This window comes from Neltuma alba, unplaced genomic scaffold, assembly GCF_004799145.2.
Source record: "Neltuma alba isolate B1F8T4 unplaced genomic scaffold, ASM479914v2 tig00012409_pilon, whole genome shotgun sequence".
NCBI classification, from domain to species: Eukaryota; Viridiplantae; Streptophyta; class Magnoliopsida; order Fabales; family Fabaceae; genus Neltuma; species Neltuma alba.
Genome location: NW_021636901.1, coordinates 100,476 through 123,366, shown reverse-complemented (window position 1 = coordinate 123,366; position 22,891 = coordinate 100,476). Strand labels below are relative to the sequence as shown.

The following is a 22,891-nucleotide window of genomic DNA, read 5'->3' as shown; positions in this document are numbered from 1 at the left end:
CTAAAGTGGTGAGAAGTATGCATGTACGAGTATATGTCAATATTATCCTAGTGATGGCGCTGCTTGCTTTGCTTGGATAAAATCTCAGATTCAAAGTGATGTTGACTTGTTCGTCTGTGCGGGTTTAAGTCTAATCGTATGAAAAATGCTATTCTATCAATTGAGTACTACTCCATTAAGTGATATTCCACTTTAGTTCTAGTTATTTTTTCCCCCTCAAAAAATCAAGAATGGCAGGCAGAAGAACGTGCCTCCCACCCGTTACCCTTGTTCTCTAGCTTTCTTTTTTAAGATAAACCACCCCCCCGGGGGGCGGCGGGGGGTGGCGGCGCACACCTACCACACACACACAAACGCCAGACCCAAATACTTTGCCTCCATCAATATTTTGATTACAGTAATATTACAGGGCATCAGGAGAAAATAGAGTTAAATTACAGCATCACCTTCCCACAAAGAAAAAACTTGAGGAGAAGGGAAGCTTCCATTACACAAGGCTCAAACGAAATCTTAAAGCCCACAAATATTTAGTAACACACACTATCATGAGACCTAGCTATCTTCTTGATATAACCCCCACCACTTCTCAAGCAATAGTCAATGCTTGAAGGCAGCAAGGGACCTTGAGATTTGCCATAAGAGTTCCAACATAAAGCTTGTTGAAAACCTCTGTACTTAAGTGACGCCCTTAGGTGAATATCAGTTAGATCAACGTCAGTGCAAGGTATGGAATTGCTACAAGCTATATGTATAGGTTGAAATGCGTAAGTCCCATAAATTTTATCAAACTTCACTCCAGAAATCACCACTGTTCCTGTCTGGTTCTTGCACACAAGCTTGTCACAGTAGTATTGGTCTACCATTATTGGACTCTTCACATCTTCCACTTGGACTCTTGAGAACGACACATTCTTTACCATCCCAGTGCCACCCTAGTTCCATAAAACAACTCAGATATCAGTATAATATCCTATTCACTTAGCAAATATAGAGAAAAGTTTGTTCTGTAATTAGTTCAATGCATACAGACACACACACACACACATATATGTGTCTATATATATACCTGCCATGTCTTGATCCTTACTCCATATAGTGTGTTTTTCATTGAAACATCATTAACCATGATGTTGGAAACACATGCCGCACTTCTGTCTTTTCCTAATCCTCCTATGCTGAAGTCAGAACAATTAAAAAGACAATGATATTAGTAGTTTTTTTTAATGATAGTAGTACTAATAAAATAGAATAGAATATAGCCAACTATCAGTATTAGTTTTTTACCTTATACCATGTCCTGGGCCACAGTTAATATGGTGAATATGAATATTTGAGCAACCAGTTTGGATGGATACACAGTCATCTCCTGTCAAAGATTGGAAACAGAACATTGTTTTTAGCTTCTGATAAAGATATGAGAATCAAGTACTTAAAAATAGATATTATTTGCACTAGTAAAATTTAATATGATTTAAGTTGGATGCCTAGCATGCCAACAGTACTGCAAAATATAAAATTGGCTCTGTAATTAGGTATATAATTTTTTAAAAGCACGTCTCAAAAGTTAACTGCTGTGACCGTTTACTGTTTAAACCTCAAAAGGTTTTCTGATTCAATCATTGTCCTAGTCAAAGTGGACATCTTTTAGCTTAGCAAGGTCTCTATAGTGCAATACACCATACGGCATCATTAATAATTTATCTGTTTTGCAAGGTAGGAGAGGAATGTGCCATCACTAGTTTACTATAAAGTAAGGTAAATTGTGAATTATAATACTGAGGTTGTATATTAATAATTAAGAATTTATGGTAAAAACACAAGGCATACCACTTCCAATGTTGGAATGTTGAATCTCGGCATCCTGTGAGTTCTGTAAGTGAATACCATCAGTGTTTTGGCTATTTTCTGGGGAAGATATTGTAATGTTATTCACTTTGATCCCTTTTGAATTGTCGAACTTTAGATGGCACAGAGGACTATTTATGATTGTGATATCACGAACGGTTACATCATTGCTAGAATAAAACCTTACAACCTGCAAAAACATGGACATTGCCCTTAGTGAGAAACACCTGACGAGAAATGTAGCACATTACTAAACAAATATGTCTCAGACATGTTACAACTTACAGTAGGCTTCATGCCTGGAATCTGTTGAGAATAATATCCCTTCTTCTGTGGGAATTCATTGGAAAAAAATAAGTCCAAGTCAGTTTCTCGTTCTAAATATCCTTCAATAAACTTTGTTCACAGATACTTAAATTGAATATGCTTTTTTTTGCCCCCCTCCTTTTTGGTTGAATCATACCTGCATGGGAGAAATCTGTGAGGAGGTCCACCAGTTAGAGCCTTGGCCATCTATGGTGCCAGAACCCTGGATGGTGAAGCTGTGGACGTATTTGAAATTTATCCACTGAAATAAACTGGATTTTGGCCAGGAAGATATTGCAGGAGGAGCCATCAGAGTCCCATCTATCTGTATGAAAACAAATTATATTTGATCCGTTTCTATGAAGCATGGTGACTCTCTCTCCTAAAATGAAAGTTTGTTTTAACAGGACCATTTTTCTTGGATTTGTTCTTTCTGTCTTTAAAAGTTGTATTCTGCTCTGACTAATTTGAATCGGGCTAAATAGACCTGCTAAAAGTTATAGTTTTTATTTTATTTTTAATTCACAGATCTCGAACATGATGAATTACATGAAGAGAATTTAGGTCCTTATCCCTCGGACCAAGAAATGTTGGTTTCATGGACCATTTTAACTTTCATTCTTTTGGCCTAACATTCCAAGTTGCATAAACTTTACCAATAATTTTATCGTAACCTCTAACATTCTCTTTAGCAGAAAGTTTGTTGGGTTTGACAGTAAATATGGCACAAATCCATGAACATCATAAAAGTTGATGCCATATAATAAACATGCAATCTTTTAACAGTAATATTATATCATTCAACAGAATATATACTTTTCCTCTTAGTTTTCCTGCTTTGGATATTGCTTCTTTAGGAATCAATGAACCGTGGTAAACAGAACAGAAAAGCAAACCTGAAGAGTGAGGTGAGGCATACAGGGTCCTTGTAAAGTAATGGGCATGATTAGGAATCTGTGTTCTGCTGGAATTTTCACTGTACCACCAACTTTGCAGGCAGCTTCCCATGCTGCTAAAAATGCCTGCTTAATCAATCAACATTGCACAAAAAATAAAAGCTTTACTTATTATCAGAACTCACTTAACAAATTCGTCATATACCTAAGAACCTCACCACTTTGTATGTAAATTATGGTTACTTTTGCTTTACCGTGGAATCATCAGAAATCCCATTGGCCTTGGCTCCGAAAGACACAACATCAAAAGTGTAGGTTTGAGTTTGAGTTGGAGATGAGGCAGGACTCTGAGAATGAGCATGGTGGCCATGGCCGTGATGTTTATGAGGTTTTCTTGTCCTGTTATGACTCTTCCTTGCTTCCACAGAAATGAAACAACAAGAGGTCAACAAGACAAGAATCAGTAAGAAGAGGAGAAAGAGCAGAGAATTATTTGTGTTTCTCTTCATTTCTCTTCAACTCTTTTGATATTTCCTTGCAGCTTCAGTTCTAGGAAACTTAGGTGGTGATGGTATATCTGTGACAGTATAGTATGTATGACAGTTATAGACAGTTTATATAATGAAAATTTGAAGGAATTAACAGCCTTCTTTTATTTGTTATAATTTTTAAAAGACGCACTTTTCTTAAAAGTTGCTAAATCACTGATTAAGCTACAAGAGTAGGCCTTATAGCCAGGGACTAGTTGGATTCCCTTGTAATATAATATGAAGATGCCTGTCATTAATTGGTTTGGTTCGTTGTTATATGATTGTCTTAAAAAAACTAGAACTTTATCAATCTATGGCTGTTTCTGAAGTTGTGGCTTGTGAGGGATGGGCATTAACAAACGACCCCACAATGTAAAAAGATGACTTCATTCACTCAAAAAAAAGAAAAAAAGAAAAAGAAGAAGACTTTACCATCGTACATATAAGTCTATTAAACTGATAGTTGCATACTAGTTTAGGTAGTTGGTATATGTCAAGTGAAAAGGGGAAATTGCATTTAGGAATCAATATAACAGTTTAATTTCAGTTTGGCACCAAAAGCTTTCAAAGTTTTGGTTAAATAACAGTTTAATAATAATATAATATCCTTCAAATTTGTATTATAAGTAACAAATAAAAAATTTACGTAAATTAATAAAGCTGGTTAAAATTAGTTATTTCTTGTGAAATATCAAAATCACTCTCAATAAAAATTATTGGTTAGAGCAGTTTGGATAATTAATTAGGAAGTTTTATAGTTAGTTAGGGATACTAAATGGAAAAATGTTTTGGACGAAACATATTATATTATAAATATATTAGAGGTTGAAAACTAAACTGAATATTATATAATTACCATTTTCCCCAAAATATACCATGTTAAATTTTGGAAGATCGGTAAGTTGTATAAATTGCGAAATGAGTATCAAATTTTTACCACGAGTGCTTCAGAAATTTGACACTGGCTTTCTGAAATTCAGCCAGTTTTGCTGTAAAGCTAATTATCATTTTGTGTTGTTAATAACGTTACTGATCCAATCATTATTATAAGTCGCAACTTCAGAATGTAATATGCATTATTTGGTTTAGTGGGACAGTGGATAAAGAAATTAAGTTCTTTTCATTTAAGATATTTATCGTTATCATCAACTCATTGGATAGCGTAGTTTAATAAAACCTTTTAATTTGATCTATTGCATAATTAAGCTGCCGGAATTGAGAGGATAATAGTTTGGCTGGATCAGTCACTTGTGATGATCAGCAAAAGACAAACATGACCTCAATCCCACCATGAGTTCATATAACCTAGTCATTGAACACAAATTCATAATTATATTATTATAACTAGACTCGTTTAAGCTATTTTCTTAAGGGAATTTTTTAATCAATCAACTTATATATATATATGCATGAATTTAGAAAAATAAAGTGGTGGTCTTAAATTTCAGTAATTAAATTCTCCTTTTGTTTGAAAAAGAAATTTAAATAACTTGGATGGTTAAGGGAGGTCTCATGGTTTATAATATTTATATAGAAACTTACAAATTAGCTACTAATTAATAAGATTACCACGTTAAAAAATGATACTCCCATCAGTACTAAATGTAGGAATTAATTAGGAAGTTTGCTTTAATTTTAACTGTAAAAGGATTTATGTGCAAATTTATCTCAAAAGTTTTCACTTAAGAGTAATGTTATTCAAAAAGTTTTTTTTGGGTTCTAGATTGCCTTAGGAGTATTGAAATAGAGCAATCCTTATTATTAAAAATGCTAATTGTTAACGTCAATTTTTTAACAGTTAACATTAGTTTTTAACGTGGGGTAACATTGCTATATTTTGAAACTTTATAGGCGACATTGAACCTAAAAAAAACTCTTGGGACAATATTGCTCTTGAGCAAAAACTTATAGGGTAAATTTGCATCTTAATCCAATGTAAAATCTGAATCCATTTGGTTTTCAAAATTTATAATGTTCCTCCCAAATTATCCCTAATTGTACAATTTAAACGAAGGTTTTCATATTGGGATAGTTTTCATTGTAAATGATTAACGACAGTATCTTGAGAAAAGCAACACATTTTTGTACCTCAAATATGGTTGCTTCTAATAAGATGATACCTATGCTTTGGCCAAAAAAAAAAAGTCTTGGAAGGAATTACTTTCTAATCAGTCATCAAATATAATTAAGGCTGTTGTGAGTTTGGTAACAATTGAGAAAGTGGCACAATAATGGAAGACTATAATGGATAACCAAGTCAGTATAGCGTGCTTGTTGTTTACAGAAAGTGGACTATAAAGTGCATAACTTTTTTCTAGTTCATTGTAGAGCAGTTTAAGACAAAACAAGACCAGCCTGGTTTTAAAGTGGCCTTGGGGTTTCATGTTTTTGGTTAATAGACAAATCAAAGTTGGCCACGCAAGCACTGACAATTCTAAACTAGGAAATGTACGCGCGCGCACACACACACACACTATACACACACACATATATACACAACAGAAGCAAATTAAAGTTGGGACATTGCTGGGTATGGGAAGCCAAGCGTGGTAGCTTTATAATAATTAGAAATTTGAAGATGGTGGTTAGCACGTAGAGATTATTATTGTTAATATTATATATATATACTTATATATATAAAGTATACATTAATATATGCATAAATGGAAAAGAGTTGGGTCGAATGAATTGGGGGTGTGTGGGTGAATTTGTCTTTGTTGGAGCACGCGTGCCGCTTTGCCACCCATCTTCTGGTCCCCAAAATTTTTAGTGTGAAAATGCTTTCATTTATTGGCTTTTAGGGCTCAAATTTCATTGACCGATCAGAGATGTTCAACTTGAATTCCACACTTCATTCTACCTTTCGAATTAAATTGTTTGAGAATCTTTGAATTTCTTTTTCTTTTTTCTTTTGGCCCTCGGTTTTTAATTAATTATGAGACAAAATTTGATAGAGAGATGGCACATAAAAAATTGGCGCAAACCCATCACAAATAGATATCATGAACTCACAACCAATATGATTTACACGCACTGCGATTGTAGTAAATAAGAGCAACGTGAGATTCCCCTGAACCTTTTGATGAGCATGAAAGAACAAAAGATTGAAGCGTCAAAAGACACCAGAATATGAAGTTTTGGTAAGTTTACTGGCTAGTTTGAACAAGAATCTTGAAAGAGTTTACTCTTAATTATAGAAGTTTCATAACGTAAAAATTCTTATTCAACCAAAAGTCTGACTACAAATGATGGATACAATATATACTTCAGAACTTGATTCAAAGTTCGACATAATATATTGGCTGGGGACTACTAAAAGCCGGTTGATGAAAGACTCAAAATAATTAATATTAACTTCAAACTTAATATAAAAGCTAGTTTGAAAGTTTTGAATATAAGAACGTAATTCATTTTGTTTTTCAATTTTATAATTATTTTTTCAAAATATTCTTGTTGAATGTAAGAGGTTCCTACGAAGAGGCAGTCCAATACACAGGATTAAAAAAAGTAATTTAGAAAAATCAATGCAAATAACTAATTTAATTAAAATTTTTTAAATTAGTTTTCTAGTTCTTATATTAAGCACCAGAGGTAGTACTAGCCTAAGAAAACAACATAGACTTGAAATAACATGAGACTAAAAAGCAAAATATACCTAGTTAAAATTACCACGGACATGTTTGAAAATCATGCATTAATTAATGTTTCCCTGAATTTTGCAAATTCTTTTATATTGAGGATAAAAAAGATCATCTAGAATATATATAAAAAGGAACAAATGAAAGGGAGTACATCACATTCACTCAAATAACACAAATAAACCTCAAGTTCAAAACTTGAAGATGAGCCATAAGATGTTGAACTCGGCTTTATTTAGTGGAGCATACCAATAATCGCCACTTAAAAACAAACTGATGGGATGATTAATTCCTAAGAAGACCAAAAAGTTAAGAAGCCAAAGGTCCCGTTTGGTAGAAAACGTTGAAAATTAGAGATAAAAATTGGGATTGAGATTGAGAAAATCTATTAAAAGAATGTTTAGCATGAGAGATTACTTGTTCTATGGGATTAGTTAAACCCACGTATGTGAGATTGGAGAATACCATAAAAAAAAATAGTATTCCCCAATCCCACCTCTATGGGTTTATCTAATCCTATGTAACAAGCAATTACTTATGCCAAATACTATTGTAATGATTTTTTTTAATGGCGATTTCAATTCCAATCTCATTCTTTTTATGCTTCGCATCAAACGGGATCAAAAAGTTTGGCCCAACCCAATGTCAACTCGACAATAATAATTGTGTTCATTTTTTTTTAAGGAAAGTTATAATAAGATCTCAAAGAAAGAAAGTAATTACTAAACAACTCCAATAACAACATAAGCAGCTAGCAGTAACAAGTTTCAAAAAAGAAAATAACAATTTTTTAAAAATTATTTTGTAATTATTTTCTTTTTCTGAGATTTCATTACAATTCTCCCTTCTTTGTAACTAAAACTTTACCAAAAACAGTGTCAGTCCCCCTAAAAAGATTTGTCGTCGCCCCTTCTTGTTATCAACAAAATCCAACCCAGAAACAAAAAGGTTTATCAACAAGTAAAAGGACTATTAATTTTGTTAATAAATCCTATTTAAATAATCATAAACCTCGGAAAGCAATGTAGAGGCAACATGCAAATAGGAGGTAGCTTTGCGTAGTCTCACTTCATTATCAAACAGAAGTACCCAGAAACTTTGTATAGATAAGTATTGCTACATTGCTTACAGTTCATAAATAATAAAGACAATGGGTTCGATCATGTCTCAAAGTGTCTCAATCAGCTTCAAAATCTCAAACAATGCTACACGTAAAAGAGATAAAGTATAATGCATGTCTGAGATAGCGTGGCCTCTAAAAGTCAGTTGGGAAAGAAACAAAAAATTAAAATGAAATGATGTTTGGCATAATTTTAGGAGCAACTGACTAATTTTTAGCCAAAAGTCACTAAAAGTTGTAATAACTTTTTTTATTTCTATCTTTTGGCTTTTGTTTTTCTTTATTTGGATATTTTAAAATTGACTTTCCAGTATATCATCCAAATGAGTTTTTTTTCTTCAAGCTAACATTTTGATAAAAGCTTATCTGAATATAAATGATATTATACTAATTGACTTTTTAACCCATCAATTTTAATTTGTAAAAATCAGCTGGGATAAAATTCGCTTTTGCCAAACTTAATCTCAACAGACCCAGATTAGCACAGGTAAAAGTGATTTCATGCGTGAGGAGTTTTTTATCATTGAACTTTTTGCAAAGTTCCCAAACTGGCCATATATATATGTATATGTACATGTTTGTACGTGCTTAAGTATAAAAAGTATGAATGTATGCATATTTACCTTGAGACAAATGGGACGACTCCAAGAGTGAGTCCACAAGTAGCTTGAACGAACACACAGAAGAAGATCATAACAACGATGGAAGCCTCTAATTGAAGACCCTAGAAGGCTAATTATTATGGAGAAAATTCCTGCCAACGTTAGACACACACACAACGCCCATAACCTCCCTCTCATCCCAAACTTCCTCGCCATGAAATTCGATATAAACCCCGTCGTCGGCCACTATTATCCCGGCGGTGTTAAGCTTCAGATTAAATCTGTCGGAGAAATACTCAGTTATTATGCGAGCCACCGTGAGTTCAACCCCGAAACAATATCCATACATCAACCCTAAAATTCACCCTCTGTAATTCTTTAAGCCGTGATATAAAACGCTGGACAAATTGTCCTTTGCTTCCTCTCTTGATTTTTTCAGGCCGTATTAGTTCCCGTTCGGCAGGTCTTGTCCCATTAGTAATACGGAGAAGGCTGTGAACATTTGAAAAAGAGTAGGAGCGAAGAATGCGATGTGCCATGCTGTGAATTTCAGCAACCCTTTTTCGCCGATGACGCCGAAGACTAACGGCATTATGAGCTGGGTCGTGCCTCCTCCGAGGTTTCCCCACCCGGCGTTAAATCCATTGGCGGAGCCGACTATAGAGGAGGTGAATACGGAGCTCTTCTAGAACTACGTGGAGACGAAGTTGGAGAGAGAGAAGCCGGTGAAGAATCGAACGAGAGGAAAGAGGTGGGCAAGGAAATAAGGGTGGTGAAGAAGACAGCAGGGACGGTAATGAGGATAGGTGGGCTAGAGGCAAGACGAGGACCGACGAGGTCACACGCGGTGCCCATGGCTATACGGGCGAAAACGGCATCGGAAACAGAAGCCACACCAACGTTGCTGATGACAGAGGTGCTGAGGTTGAGATTGTCACGGATAACGGGGAGAAGAGGCAGCGACGCGCAGCTTGAGAGGAAGCAGGAGAAGAGAGAGAGAGAGCCATGAACGGTGAAATGCTGGCATGTGAGGCTTAGCGACTGAGAATAATCTGAACTCCATCGTTTTGTGTTCTAGGTCCACCGAAAGAGCAAATTTTGGTTGCTCCGATGAGTCTTTAAGAAAATCATCTCCTGAAGCTTCCATTTCCCTGCTTCTTCCTTTGATTGAGAACTATCAACACATTAATATGTTGAAGATGGCGTGTTTTTTGTGGGAATAGGGTAACGAATGCGCCTTCCTTCGTTAATATTTCACATATCAATTTGTCTTTTGTGAATGATAAATCTTGACTTTTTATTTAAAATCTAATCTTGACCATTCATGCCATTAAACCTAACTAGATTGTGCTTCCCCGTGCGATGCACGGGAAGCTAGTCAAATATAGAAGTTATATTTATTAAAATAAATTTTAGTGAAAAAACTAAGTAATAATAATGTATTTCTACTTTCATTGTCTATTTTCTTAAAGTTAATTTTAATTTCCTGTGATCATACTTATTGTATTGAAACTTGAAAGAGAAGTGACTAAACAAATAGGATTTAATTTATTAAATTCAATTATTAAAAAAAGTATAATGAAATGTACAGGAAGCTTCTTCAATCAAGATGTAAATATTAATTACAAACATTCAGAATTTATTCATAAAGATCATAATCTATTTCTGAACATTGTAAAAAATAATTAAAAAACTTCTATACATATTAAGATAACAATACTTTCTCTATATAACCTAAACAAAACATAAAAATAAAGTCTTCTCTAAGGATGAGCAATAAACCCATTACCCGCTAGCCTACCCGTGGCCTGGGAAATTTTTGCCCGTTTAAGCTCGCTCAATTAACTCAAATAAGAGATTATAAACGGGCGGGCTTAAATGGGTAGGGTAGCCCATTAAACAGGTTGGGCTATGGGTAAGGTATTGGGTTACCCATACCTGCCCGTTTAAGTTTTAATTTTTTTAAAAAATAATTTTATTCTTCATTTAATTGATGATATTGTTTCTCATTCATTTTTTATCAAACATTCATGCTTGTCTAAGCTTTTATTTTATCCTTTAGGTGAAAGTTAGAGCTTTCAAAGTTTATGAGACTTTTTATTATTGGTGACTACTTTTATGATTTTATCAAACTTTGATTGTTTGCGACTCTAAGTGAGGTTGTGTAATTGAATATGGCTGATATTATGTGATGTTATTTCATATTTGATTTGTCATTTGGTATGCAAAATTTATTGATAGCTTCATAAGGCTACATATACAAAGTAGCTATATTGAAAAAATTGAAAAAAAAAATAAACACAACCTGGTCAGTCCAAATGGGCTGCCTGTAGCCCATTAATACGGGCTAAATGGGCTACTACTAGGTTATGGGTTAGCCCATACCCATTTATTTATAAATGGGTGGGTTATGGGTTAACCTTCAGGTTAGTCCACCCCGCCCATTGCTCAGCCCTAGTCTTTTCTACTTTTTCAAATTGTACTAAGGTTAGATGAAGAAGCTACAAGCATATCTTTCATAAGGTTGGTCTGTGTGAAATTCCATAAATCATGACACCTAATCTTAAATATCAATAAGCTTTCTTGCTTACTAAAAAACCAAATAAAAGAATAACGATATGCTAAACACATGACATGGTAAGGCTTTTGTTTTGAGAGAAAAATCAAGAACCCACGGGTTGCTTTGTATAAGCAAGACACAAAGACACCAAGTGCAAGTTAAGCAAAAATTGTTTGCATTTTGATTCAACTCTTGGGCACAACTGGAATTCGTTGCAAAACTTCGTTTGCTGGAATGTAGTGCTTGAGGCCGAATTGGAGATCATGGGCGTGTACTTGTACAATTACACTACCATTCTATGTTGTAAAATTGCACTGCTGGTTCCTCCTTTTTTTTTTTTTTCCCCAACTCTCTCTTCAAAGATAACTACTCCTCCGGTCCTTAATATAAGACCTATTTAACTGATTTAATTAGATTAAGGAAGTTAGGTAAGTTAGTTAATTATAAGAAATATGACACGCTTTTCCTAAAATGCCATATCATCTTTTTAATATCCCCTCTTCTTTTTCTACTTGATTATGATTGAGAGAGTATTCATAGGGGTAATTTAGAGAAAATTAATATATATGAGAAATATGTCTTATATTTAGGAGCAAAACCAACTCAACAATTGGATCATATATTAAGGAACGAAAGAGTAATAAATAGAAACATAAACTTTATAGAAGGTGATTTATAAATCAGTATGGAGGGAGTGAATTTCTTCCGGCATGTATATACACTTTGACTTGCTCACAGCATTTCATTTACAAAAAAGTCAATATCATAAACAATAACCTCAAAGGTATAATTTTATGACATAAACTTATGTTCCGTGAAAACCTAATTTAAATTTTAACTCTACTACATAAGAATGAGAAGGGGAACAATTTGGGGGCTCTTGAGACCTAGTCTATAGAGGCTAGCTGCCATAGTTTCTCTACTTGCTCAGGGAAGAAGGTAGTGAACAAACATGCACCTACACAGACAGGCAAATAAAAATCATCAAAAGCATCAAGAAAACATATTAAACGAACCAGTAAAACATACAAATGAGAACAGTTTCCATGCCAGCTGAGATTTTCCCTTAAACTGTCACCAAACCAGCTTTTCCAATATTTTACAACTCTGGAAACAATAGAATCCACTGAATGACAAAATGGAAAGCCCTTCCAGTGTTTGTTAAAACAATACAATTCAACAGGTATAGCAAGCGAGATGGCATAACTAAACCCACTTCAATACCTCCGGGCAAACAGGTATGTTCCACACTTCCATTACCTCCAATGACAAACGAATCCTGCATATTATATTGAAAGAAAAGTGACTGAATAAATATAATTTACTTTATTAAAATTAGAAAAAGAAGTATAATACTACGGTCATAAATGCAAATAATAAGGAAAAGAAATACAATCTTAAATGATGTCTTAAAAGCAGAAACAATATTTCACAAAATGGCATGTTATCACATCTACCAATAAAATAAACAAAAATGAAGCTATCATTCTGAAAAGCCACGGTCAAAAGCTGAAACAATATATCACCAAAGTGGAGTTGGTTGGGAGAAGAAAATCCACGGCAACATTAAAGCAACGACAATAAGAGATCACCAAGTGAGTACATTTCTAGCAGCTCAGATGTTCAAAAATTTCCTTAAGCTAAAATCTCTCTCTCTCTCTCTCTCTCTCTCACACACAACACACACATGATGAAACAAATGGCAACAAGGAGGAATAATAGCAATAGCCAAGACATAGTAACAATGTTATAAGGTAACGTGTAGATACATACACCGAATAGTTGCAAGGTATGTCTACTTAATCACAATAAAAGCTGTACTAAAATGACAAATCATAAAACAAATAAAATTACTCCTACAAAGAAAGTTACTTCTACTGCAGATGGTGATCAAACACACCAAAAGCTATTGCTGTTAAGAAGAAGATAGTTAACTTTGTTTGATTCTCTTCAACTCTGATATAATCTTCTATTTATTTTGCAAATTCTTGGGCTGATTTGAACACGGCCTTCCTCCATGATAACTGTAATAAAGAAGAAGTAAGGGGAAAAAAAAAAGGATCTGAGAGAAGACTGTTATATTGTACAAGCAACTTTAAGAGGAGACTGTAAAAAAATTAGCTACAGGACTTTCAAAAAGGCAAACACAATTTGTTTCCTAAAAGATGAAACTTATAGGGGAATGTTCTAATCAACTATGAACGAACCAGTAGCAACAATTTTGCAGTTGAGAAAGCTGCCTACTTAAATGACAAAAACGAAAAAGAAAAATAAAAGATGACAAACCAAAGAAAGGTATGTCAAATGACAGAAATGCTTAGGGTATATCAGATTCTCTTTAAAGACTAATGCCTCTTGATATGTGCACTGCTCGTGTGACTCTTTGTGGTTATCTTCAATGGGATTTATATTACACAGAAAAGGCAAGTTATACTTAAAATCTGCTTAAAACTTGCAGATCCCAAATGCATGAATCCAATAAAAAGCAGTCCAACCTTTTAAATTGTGATGTTCTTATTTGGAATATTATATGCACCATGTCTCAAATAGCATGAGACTTGAGGGTTGCTAAATTTCTAGGCTCCCAATTTGAAAAGTTACGTTCTATCAAAAGAATTATATCAAAACAAATAAAAAAGAAAAGTTACATAAATCATAAATACCTTTGTCTATTTGCCGCCTTCTCTTTTACTTCATTAATCACCCCATATCCAATTTTGTTTATGATAACATTAGAGCATATTTACTGCAAAGTAATTATGAAATGTACACTCAGTTGATATAGTTCCATTCTAAGTCTATTTATAAGATCACCTACTAGAAACATTTTATATTGAATCTTAACCTCAGCTTCAACAGAAACAAAGTGAGATGCCAAAAGAGGAAGAAAAAACGGAAAGGGAAAGGGAGAAACAGGACCCTCAACTATAAATATCATACAAAAGTAAAACATCAAATGAACATATGACAGGTAAACAGCTTCTAAACCTCCATTTGAACATAGTTATATTGCATCATCAGTAAGAACATTACCTTTGGGGAACCTGAACGATCATGTCAGCCCTTTGGTTCTTCCGACGTGAACCTCCAAAACTCAGAAATGTCAAAACATATTAGGGCTTGTTTGGAGCTCTATTCAAAATTGACTTTTAAGCAAGTTCACATAAGTCGAGATAAAACTCTCCTCACATACTTACCTCGTATTCTACAAATCACATTTGAAAAGCTACTTATAAGTCAATCCAAACAAGCCTTTAATGTAAGCTAAAAGCATAAATTAGTTTTAAATGAATCGCGGAATGAAAATGAACATCAGTGGATATAAGATTGCCTAGAAACAACTCTCCCATGAGCATGACCTAGTCATGCGCAATGTTGCGGAATGCTTGAATGGTGTGTTAATTATATAGATGTTTCAAAGTTGAGGATGAAATGAAATTTGAATTTCAAATTTTAGTGCCAGGATTTAGGGAGGATTTTGATATCTCACAAGACACTATGGTCTTCTTCACTCTACAGTTGATTCTGACACTTTGCCTCTTGCATGTTTCTCTGCGATTTCTTTTCCCTATGCCATTTGAAGGCTGCTATGAAAATAGAAACCTGGCTGGGGTTTTTTGGGTAATGTTGCGTTTTTTTAATCATGTAACCCAAAGTTTTAAGCCATATGGTGCCTTTTATGAGAGGCCTCAACTACAATACATTTGAAAAAAAAAAAAGGCCAATGCACAGCCCAATACATTCTATTACATTTAATTCCGAATCAGCTAATACGAAACCAAAGGAAAAAGATTTTTTTTATTAATATGGCTTGCGAACAGTAATCTGAGTCTAAAGCCAGTCCTAAGCCATTTTTAAATATGGCTTGGTGGAAGAGTTTGTATAGATATATTGATATTGATATATTGATTGCTCTTTGTTCTCTTTGCAAGAATTGCTTCTCCCATGGCCACAACATTCTCTTCCAAGGTGGAAGAAACTCATCGATTGGAAAATGACGTATGGTGCAAACAGTGATCGAGGTTGGAACAATCTTTTCAGAGATTGCAATTTGAAGTTTTTTTTTTTTTTAACTCTATGTAGGACTTAGAATGCTGCTGATCTTGCCAAAGATTCGCCCATCATCTTTCAGTCTTAGGTATATCAAAATTTGAGTTTTCTGTTTTCCTATTATACCGCTGGCGTCCTTCTTCGTTTGCTTATAAGTGCTGAAAACTTCTTTGATGCAGCTCGCACACACGTAAATGGAAGGAACTAGATTTATGTTTCAGTTGTAATTCCTTGCTATTGCCAAAGCAATATTTTTGTGCTGGCTCTCTCTGGATTGCATGTTTTTTCTTTTGAACTTGATAATGCATGGCATTATATATAAGGCTGCAATCATTTAACTAAAACTGGTTGCTGCAAGTCTTTTGTTCAGGATTACAGAACTTCCAAATTTTACCGTTACCCAAGATTTGCATCACAATCACATATAATAGAACCTCAGTTCTTTCTCACCATCAACATAGTTTTAAAAAAAAAATTACTTTCAATTAAATCTCTTCTCTATCAAACATTCCGTCAAACAACAAGTGGGCACAAGATTATCTCAAATCCAAAACTGGTATTACGATACTTTAATCCTCTCTAATTGTACATTTTAATTTAACTGCCCTAGAAAACACTTTATCAAACATCATCATACATACTAAAGAAATTAGAAAAACACATTTAACGTCACCCATTCAGAACAGAGAGGAAACTTCAGTCTACACAGCAACATTATCTTAGGAAATAGAGGAGTTTGAGCTTTCCCAAAAATACACTTGCAGCAACGAAGGGAAGAGGAAAAGAATATTCATTACAGCACATCCATAATCAACGAATAATTTAGACGAAGGCCAAATTGAAGAAGCAAGTTCAAAGAAATAAGCTTATGGAGTAAGAAGATGATAGCAAATTCAAAGAACGCCGAACAGAGGAGGAAAAGAAGCGGCAATTCGAAATCTTGAGCAGAGGAGGAGCAGAGGAGGAAGATGATAGCAGCAGCTCGTGACACACACCACGACGGCAAGGAGACCAGCGATTTACGGAGAGGAGCGATAGAGCTGGAGAATGAAGGAGATAGGAATTTTGCACCTCAGAGCACCTGAAAGTTTCTTCTTCCTCTTGGTTCACCTCGACCATTTCTGCCTCCCACCCTCCCATGGCCAATCGAAAAGTATGATCCCGTGGTAGAGAAGCATTCAGAAGATTTTCTTGACGGTGAGACTGAGACACGTGTGGTGTGTATGAACTTCATTTTGTGCCCTTCATTTTGTTTGTTTTCCTTTCATTCTCCTCTATTTTCTGAAATTATAAAATAAATTCAAAAATAAATTCTTAATATTTTATATGGATTTTCCTTATCCATTAGATTTTCTACATCATCCATCAGGTTAAAATTAACCCCTAATTATTTTTTCTTGAATTTTACAAGAAAATGACTCTTTTAACTCAAAAAATTACCCTTAAAATAATTTAAGCCATTTTTAAAAGAAATAATTTTTTTTTGTAATTTTATAAATACTCAAAATAATATCTCATAATTTTCTTCAAATTTTCTGAGGTATTAAATACTTTTAATAATTATTTATTTTTTTCCCACTTGAATTAAGCTGTTTGACGATAAAATTTTTTTTTTTAGGGTTTTAATTCTTGAAATAGATTTTGCAGTGTCAAAATAAAAAAATTTACTCTTATGCCATTGATAAGATCAAAATTTCAAATATAGGGCCTGTTTTTCACGGCTTTGGGGTAATCGTACTATGTAAATAACAAACCGGGCAACTGATAAAATTGGGTTGTTTGTTTTAGCAATGAGGACATCGTGATTTTTCATCAAAAGGCAGCGTAAATCGTAAGCAAAAAATTTATTAATTATGCTTTTCAATTGTGAAGAGAGAAAAAGTTAGAGTTGGTGAGGAGTATTAAAAGGTGGAGAGAAATTAAAAAAGACTTGCGTTCCTCCTTTAAATAATTTTTATACTAAGTTTTAAATAACTAATTTATAGATAATAAAAAATTAGTTAAAATTAATTCAAAGTAATAAATAGGTTACAAATATACTTTTGATTTCAAATATTCCTCTGGTTTTATTTGTAAGTCTGAAAGAGACGGTTTTTTTCGGTCTTATTTATAAGTCAACTCTTTAAATTTTTATGAATATACTATTTTATTCTTCATTTTTATAGTATAAATGATTATTTTGAAGTGTATATATTAAAAAGGGATAATGTTAAAAATTGTTATATTTTAAAGAAGAATTAATATAGTTTAAGATTTTTTTGATATGTGTAAAATATGTTAAAAGTATCTTATAAATAAGATGAAATGTGCATGCCTTATAATAAACTAGAAAAAGGATTAAAAAAATGTATGAAAAAATGTAAAGAGAGAGTACAGCAGATGAGATGAAATAAATTATATATATTATTTAATATAATTCATGTCCTTTTTTATTATTTTACAATTAAATTTACTTCTTCAATAATAATCCAAACAACTCCATTTTTACAAATTGACTTATTTACAAAGGACGATTCAAATGAAAATCAGATTATCGAATCTAATTTTTTTAAAAGTTAAATTGAAGATAAGTTACTTTTTTCATCACCAATCTAAACAGACCCTTAATAACCTATGCATACTATGACTTTTTATAACATGATTAATTATAAATTATTATATTCCCATAATATCCTAAAATACATATTTTAATTTAATTTAATCATTATTGTCAAAAATTTGTACCTGGGTAGTTTTTATCATACTACTATAAAACCAACAATGCTATAATATAATACGGCAAATATTCAGTTTTAAAGGAATAACCATAGTATAAAGGGAGATAAATGAGATGAGGATATTGAAATTGATGTTTGCTTATTTAAAAAATAAAAATAAAAAGAAGAAGCAAAAAGTAAGCGGAGATTTAATTAACTGATAAGAATATTGATTATGTTGGTGAAATACTCATATTCTGGGGCACAAACATTCCATTACACATATAGAGCACAAATTTAAACTGCCATAACTTTAAACAGGGATTTAATAAGTTTCAGAGTAGAACAATAAATATATTGTTTGAGTTTATAATTTACATGACATTGTTTCATTTAATTTGGGTTAATGTTAGCAACTTAGCATAATGCCAGGACGTGCCCCTCTCACATTTTCCTTGATCTAATTCTCACAAGACTGATGATTTTCAAGTAACAAAGTGTGACTTGACATCCTTTGCGGGGTTGAAGAGGTGGGAAGAAGTGCTTAGGTAAAGGACCAAAAATTTCAATAGGATAGAAAAATATGGATATTATCAATTTATGTATGGTAAGAATGGCATTCGTATAAAAATATATTGAAATGTGTTGTTAATTTTTTCAATTAATGTAACAATTCTTTTTAAAGCATTTTTTGAGAGAAGTTAAAAATATAATAATATTTTGTTTGAAAATAAAAATGAAATATAATATTTTGTTTGGCCGAGCTTCTTGGAATTCTGCATGGTCTAAATCTTTGTAGGACCAAAGGCTCTAGGACTATAGCTCTATATTGTGATTGCATTGATGCTGTAAATGTAATTTTGAGAGGGTTGTGCCATATTAGCAAGAGTAATATTAGCACAATGGATATGCTAGCTAAATTAGTTGATATGTTAGATAATCAGAAATTTTTTCTCCATGCAATGCACGGATTAACATATTTGATTGGATTTAAAATTCTAATAATAAATTATATTATTTAAGGTGGCTCAAGATTCACTTCTTATAGAAATATAGTTTTTTATTTATTCAAATGGATTTAAATTAGAGATGCAGAATTCAGGAAAAATAGATGAAAATTTGAAATTATTTATTTATTTCTCCATTTAATCATCTAATTAACATATTATTTAATTATGATGCTCCCTATTTAATTCAATATATTCAAATTCCAATTAAGATATTATTCAAATTCAAAATTAATTATTAATTTCTTTATTTAAGCTCCAATTGAAATCTCATTTAATTCAATATATTCAAATCCTAATCAAGATGATATTCAAATCTCATTAATTAAATATATTTGGATCCTATAATATCATACATGACTAATTTTTAAATGAATTGGATATTACAAGTTTTCAAGAACATAATTAATTGATTGATTAATAGTTGATTGTTGATGGCTGAAACTTGATTGATAATTCTTGGTTCCTCTTTGATTAATAACTACCCTTAAATGTAGAGGTGGAAATTGATAAAGAGAACAGTTTGTCTTTGCTGTAATTCTGTTTTGTTTAATGTTAGATTTCCAGTTTTCACTGAAAAAAATATTTTGCTCATCGGGCGGAGCAAGAGAGAGTTGATGGCAGAATCCTCAACGATCCACCCCTTCAAAGTAGGGATCTTTTTGTCTGGATTTATCCTTACTTATTTGTAATCGTATGGTTTTGATTGACTGTGCCCTTATTATTTCAATATAGGTGTGTGTATCTACACACACACACACACCGCATCTGTAGGCCAAATATAGAGCAGGTGACAAGATCCTTCCTCCATCTGAGAAATTGAAATAAAAATAACAAATGCTAAGGACAGTCAAATTTTTAAACAACAACTCATGACATAATGATTACTAAGGACATAATGCCATAAACGCCGAGTCTGTTTTAGCGGCGAGAAGACCTCCATGAAAGAAGAAGGGGTATCCAGGTTCCGCGCGTATTGTAGGTACCGGCGGCAAAGATGGTGGGCAACCAGACGTTACAATCACGGTGCTGGCTGATGCAGCTTCAGTCTCTTGTTCATTCATTTCAAGCACTGACTTCTGAAATATGCTCAAAACATATAACTTCCGACCATTAAAACGACTTAACATCTCCGTCAACTTCCCTCCAGAAAATGGCAATGTCACCCCCAGTCCCCTCAGCGCATCACAAGCTTCCATCTCGGAAGTAATATTTAGTTTTGGGGTCGTGTGCCCGCCTGCATCCATTAAGGTTTCACGAACAAGGCTTCTTCGCCCATCTTCAGCGTCTATCCCTGGGAAACAGAAATACATTTCGGCATCGCGCTCGTCTTTCCTAGGCTTTTTAAATTGTTGAATAAGCATTGTGTAACCCCTGTGCCATCTACCAAATTCTTCCTTGCTCATGGCAGCCGAGAAGGGATCTAAATCAAAGTCTTCTTGCTCCTCTTGGCTATTGCTTAAAAGGCATGGAAGTGATTCCCCACGCCATGCTCCTTTAAAGTATAGTGCATTTGTAAAGACGAGCTTCACTGAGCTGTTGAGAGACCCCTCACGTATAAGGTCTTTAACCAGGCCACTTGTCTCATTTCCACCCAGGAATTCATTTGTTGCCTCCCATCAACAGCCTGCACAAATTATAAAATTTAAATTTGATTTAATTAAAGACACTTTAGATTTGGGGTTAAAAAGTGACGGAACATTACCTTGGCCTGAAAGTCCGCTGGGTTCAGACCGGCTCTATAATGAGAGTCTAGAATCTGCTTAAAAGAGGCCTTCAGAGTAAGGGATTGGTCAAGCCACAAGCCAGTGGAGCAACGCATACGAGGGCCGACAGCGGCATCGGCCATGATGGGGCCGCAAATTTGGGAGGCGTCGCGATTGAGCCGGCCGACTGAATCAACGCCGAAGAACTTGACAAGCTGACGGCGGGTGAAACCGGCAGAGCCAGCGGCAAGGAGGCTGAGCACCAGTTGAAAGGAAAAAGGAGAAAGCACCCTGTTTTCTTCTAGTTTTTCGTCCATAAGTAGATGCTTTCCGAAGATCGCGGATGGATCTATGGGAGAGGGCATCTGATTTTTCCGACCTGCTCTTCTGCTGCAGTAAGAAGCCGCTTGGTTTACCGAAACTGGCCAGAAGGAAAGTAAACTCCTTTCCAGCCATTGAGTGATGGAGAGCCGGCTCCTGGGATGAAGGAGATTTTGCCGCATGATGGAGAGCAGTTCAAACCCAAACCCTTGTTCCTAGGTTTTTTCCGTCTTCGAGTTTGGTGCGTTGTTTTAGAGTACTAAGGGGGGGGCAATGATTGTTTTCATTCCACGTACCCTCTAGGGCCGTAAAATTAGAAATTTGGTCTCTTTTTATTTTCTTGTTTGTTTAAGGTTTTGTTACGGACCAACTTCCTTATTGGGTTCTTTGGGCTCACTCCTATTGGGCAGTAAAACGACAATTCAGAATGTCGCGATGTCCATTGAATTTTATAATATTAATATTATCATATCATTTTCAAAAATTATATACATAGAGACACGATAACTCTCTCTGGCTGCTTGGGAGAATTTGCAATTTCTAAAATGTTATCAAACTCTATTAGCTTGAGAATCTAGAAAGTTCCATAAAAAATCAAATATATATAATTAAAATAATAAAATTATATAAATAAATATACAGACTCGTCATCAACTATCAATCAACTACATCTTTGAAAACTTGTAATATCCAATTCATTTAAAAATGGATCAGATATGATATTATGAGATTTGAATATATTCAATAAATGAGATTTGAATAATATTTTAATTGGAATTTGGGTATATTGAATTAAATGAGGAGTCTCATTATTAAATGAGATTTTAATTAGAGACTCAAATGAAAAAAATTAATAATTAATTTTAAATTTGAGTAATATCTTAATTAGGATTTGAATATATTGAATTAAATGGGAAGCATCATATTAAATAGTATCTCAATTAAGGGCTTAAATAAAGAAATAAAGAAATAATTTTAAATTGTTATATGTTCTCCTAGATCTGCGTCCTTAATTCAAATCCCATTTGAATGAATAAAAAAATAATACTCCCTCTAGTTTTAATTATAAGACCTCATTTGTAGACTATAAATAAGATCTTATAATTAGGACCGGAGTTAGTACTCCTATAAGAAGTAAATCTTGAGCTACATTAAATACTGTAATTTATTAGAATTTAAAATCTAATCAAATATTTCAATTCATGCATCGTATGAAAGAGAAATTTTTAATTTGTAATGAAATCCACAGAGGACTCTTGGAACATTTTGTGCTTATTCCTAGCCAGACAACTCAGGACAAAAAGAACCTGACATAGCTTTCATTTACACGCATGTCAATAATTATTATAAGGAGTTTGCGTGTTCAATTTTTTATAAGTATACTGGATGTGTGGGTTTCTTTTGATAAGATAAAAGATGAGAAAAACCAAGTATTATTAGAAGGCCATAATTTTATAGTATTATGTTGGAATTTGCCATGATCATGAAAGTCTGTATCACACTCAGTCCTGTATGCAGAATGGATGGGATTTAAAAATATTTATTTTTACGCAATCAAAAAAATATTTATTTTTAATCTAAAAGAGAATCAAACTAATTCAAAATCAGATGTTG

At 33.6% G+C, this 22,891-nt stretch overlaps 2 protein-coding genes and 1 pseudogene across 2 annotated transcripts; all 3 read right to left on the bottom strand.

Moving 5' to 3' along the window:
- Positions 1–527: 527 nt before the first annotated feature.
- LOC114726882 (polygalacturonase At1g48100-like) lies at positions 528–3,556 on the bottom strand. Its single transcript, XM_028913597.1, has 8 exons — positions 3,302–3,556; positions 3,048–3,173; positions 2,309–2,476; positions 2,131–2,172; positions 1,828–2,035; positions 1,285–1,366; positions 1,067–1,175; positions 528–932 (listed from the first exon to the last, which is right to left on the bottom strand). Exons 1-8 carry the CDS (start codon positions 3,554–3,556, stop codon positions 528–530), a joined length of 1,395 nt encoding a protein of 464 aa, XP_028769430.1.
- Positions 3,557–8,954: 5,398 nt separating this feature from the next.
- On the bottom strand, positions 8,955–10,084 carry LOC114726881 (high affinity nitrate transporter 2.5-like; annotated as a pseudogene).
- A 10,053-nt stretch (positions 10,085–20,137) lies between these two features.
- LOC114726879 (serpin-ZX-like) lies at positions 20,138–21,459 on the bottom strand. The gene is made up of 2 exons (XM_028913596.1): positions 20,956–21,459; positions 20,138–20,863 (listed from the first exon to the last, which is right to left on the bottom strand). Exons 1-2 carry the CDS (start codon positions 21,457–21,459, stop codon positions 20,138–20,140), a joined length of 1,230 nt encoding a protein of 409 aa, XP_028769429.1.
- Between the last annotated feature and the right edge of the window lie 1,432 nt (positions 21,460–22,891).

What these genes read in the sequence shown, in the direction of transcription:
- LOC114726879 (XM_028913596.1), bottom strand. Translation starts at nt 21,459, where the DNA reads ATGCGGCAAAATCTCCTTCATCCCAGGAGCCGGCTCTCCATCACTCAA. An exon ending in CAGCGGACTTTCAGGCCAAG is followed by an intron (nt 20,864 to 20,955) that starts GTAATGTTCCGT and finishes TGTTGATGGGAG; the next exon opens with GCAACAAATGAATTCCTGGG.
- LOC114726882 (XM_028913597.1), bottom strand. Translation starts at nt 3,556, where the DNA reads ATGAAGAGAAACACAAATAATTCTCTGCTCTTTCTCCTCTTCTTACTG. An exon ending in GGCCCAGGACATGGTATAAG is followed by an intron (nt 1,176 to 1,284) that starts GTAAAAAACTAA and finishes TTCTGACTTCAG; the next exon opens with CATAGGAGGATTAGGAAAAG. An exon ending in TAAGGATCAAGACATGGCAG is followed by an intron (nt 933 to 1,066) that starts GTATATATATAG and finishes TTATGGAACTAG; the next exon opens with GGTGGCACTGGGATGGTAAA.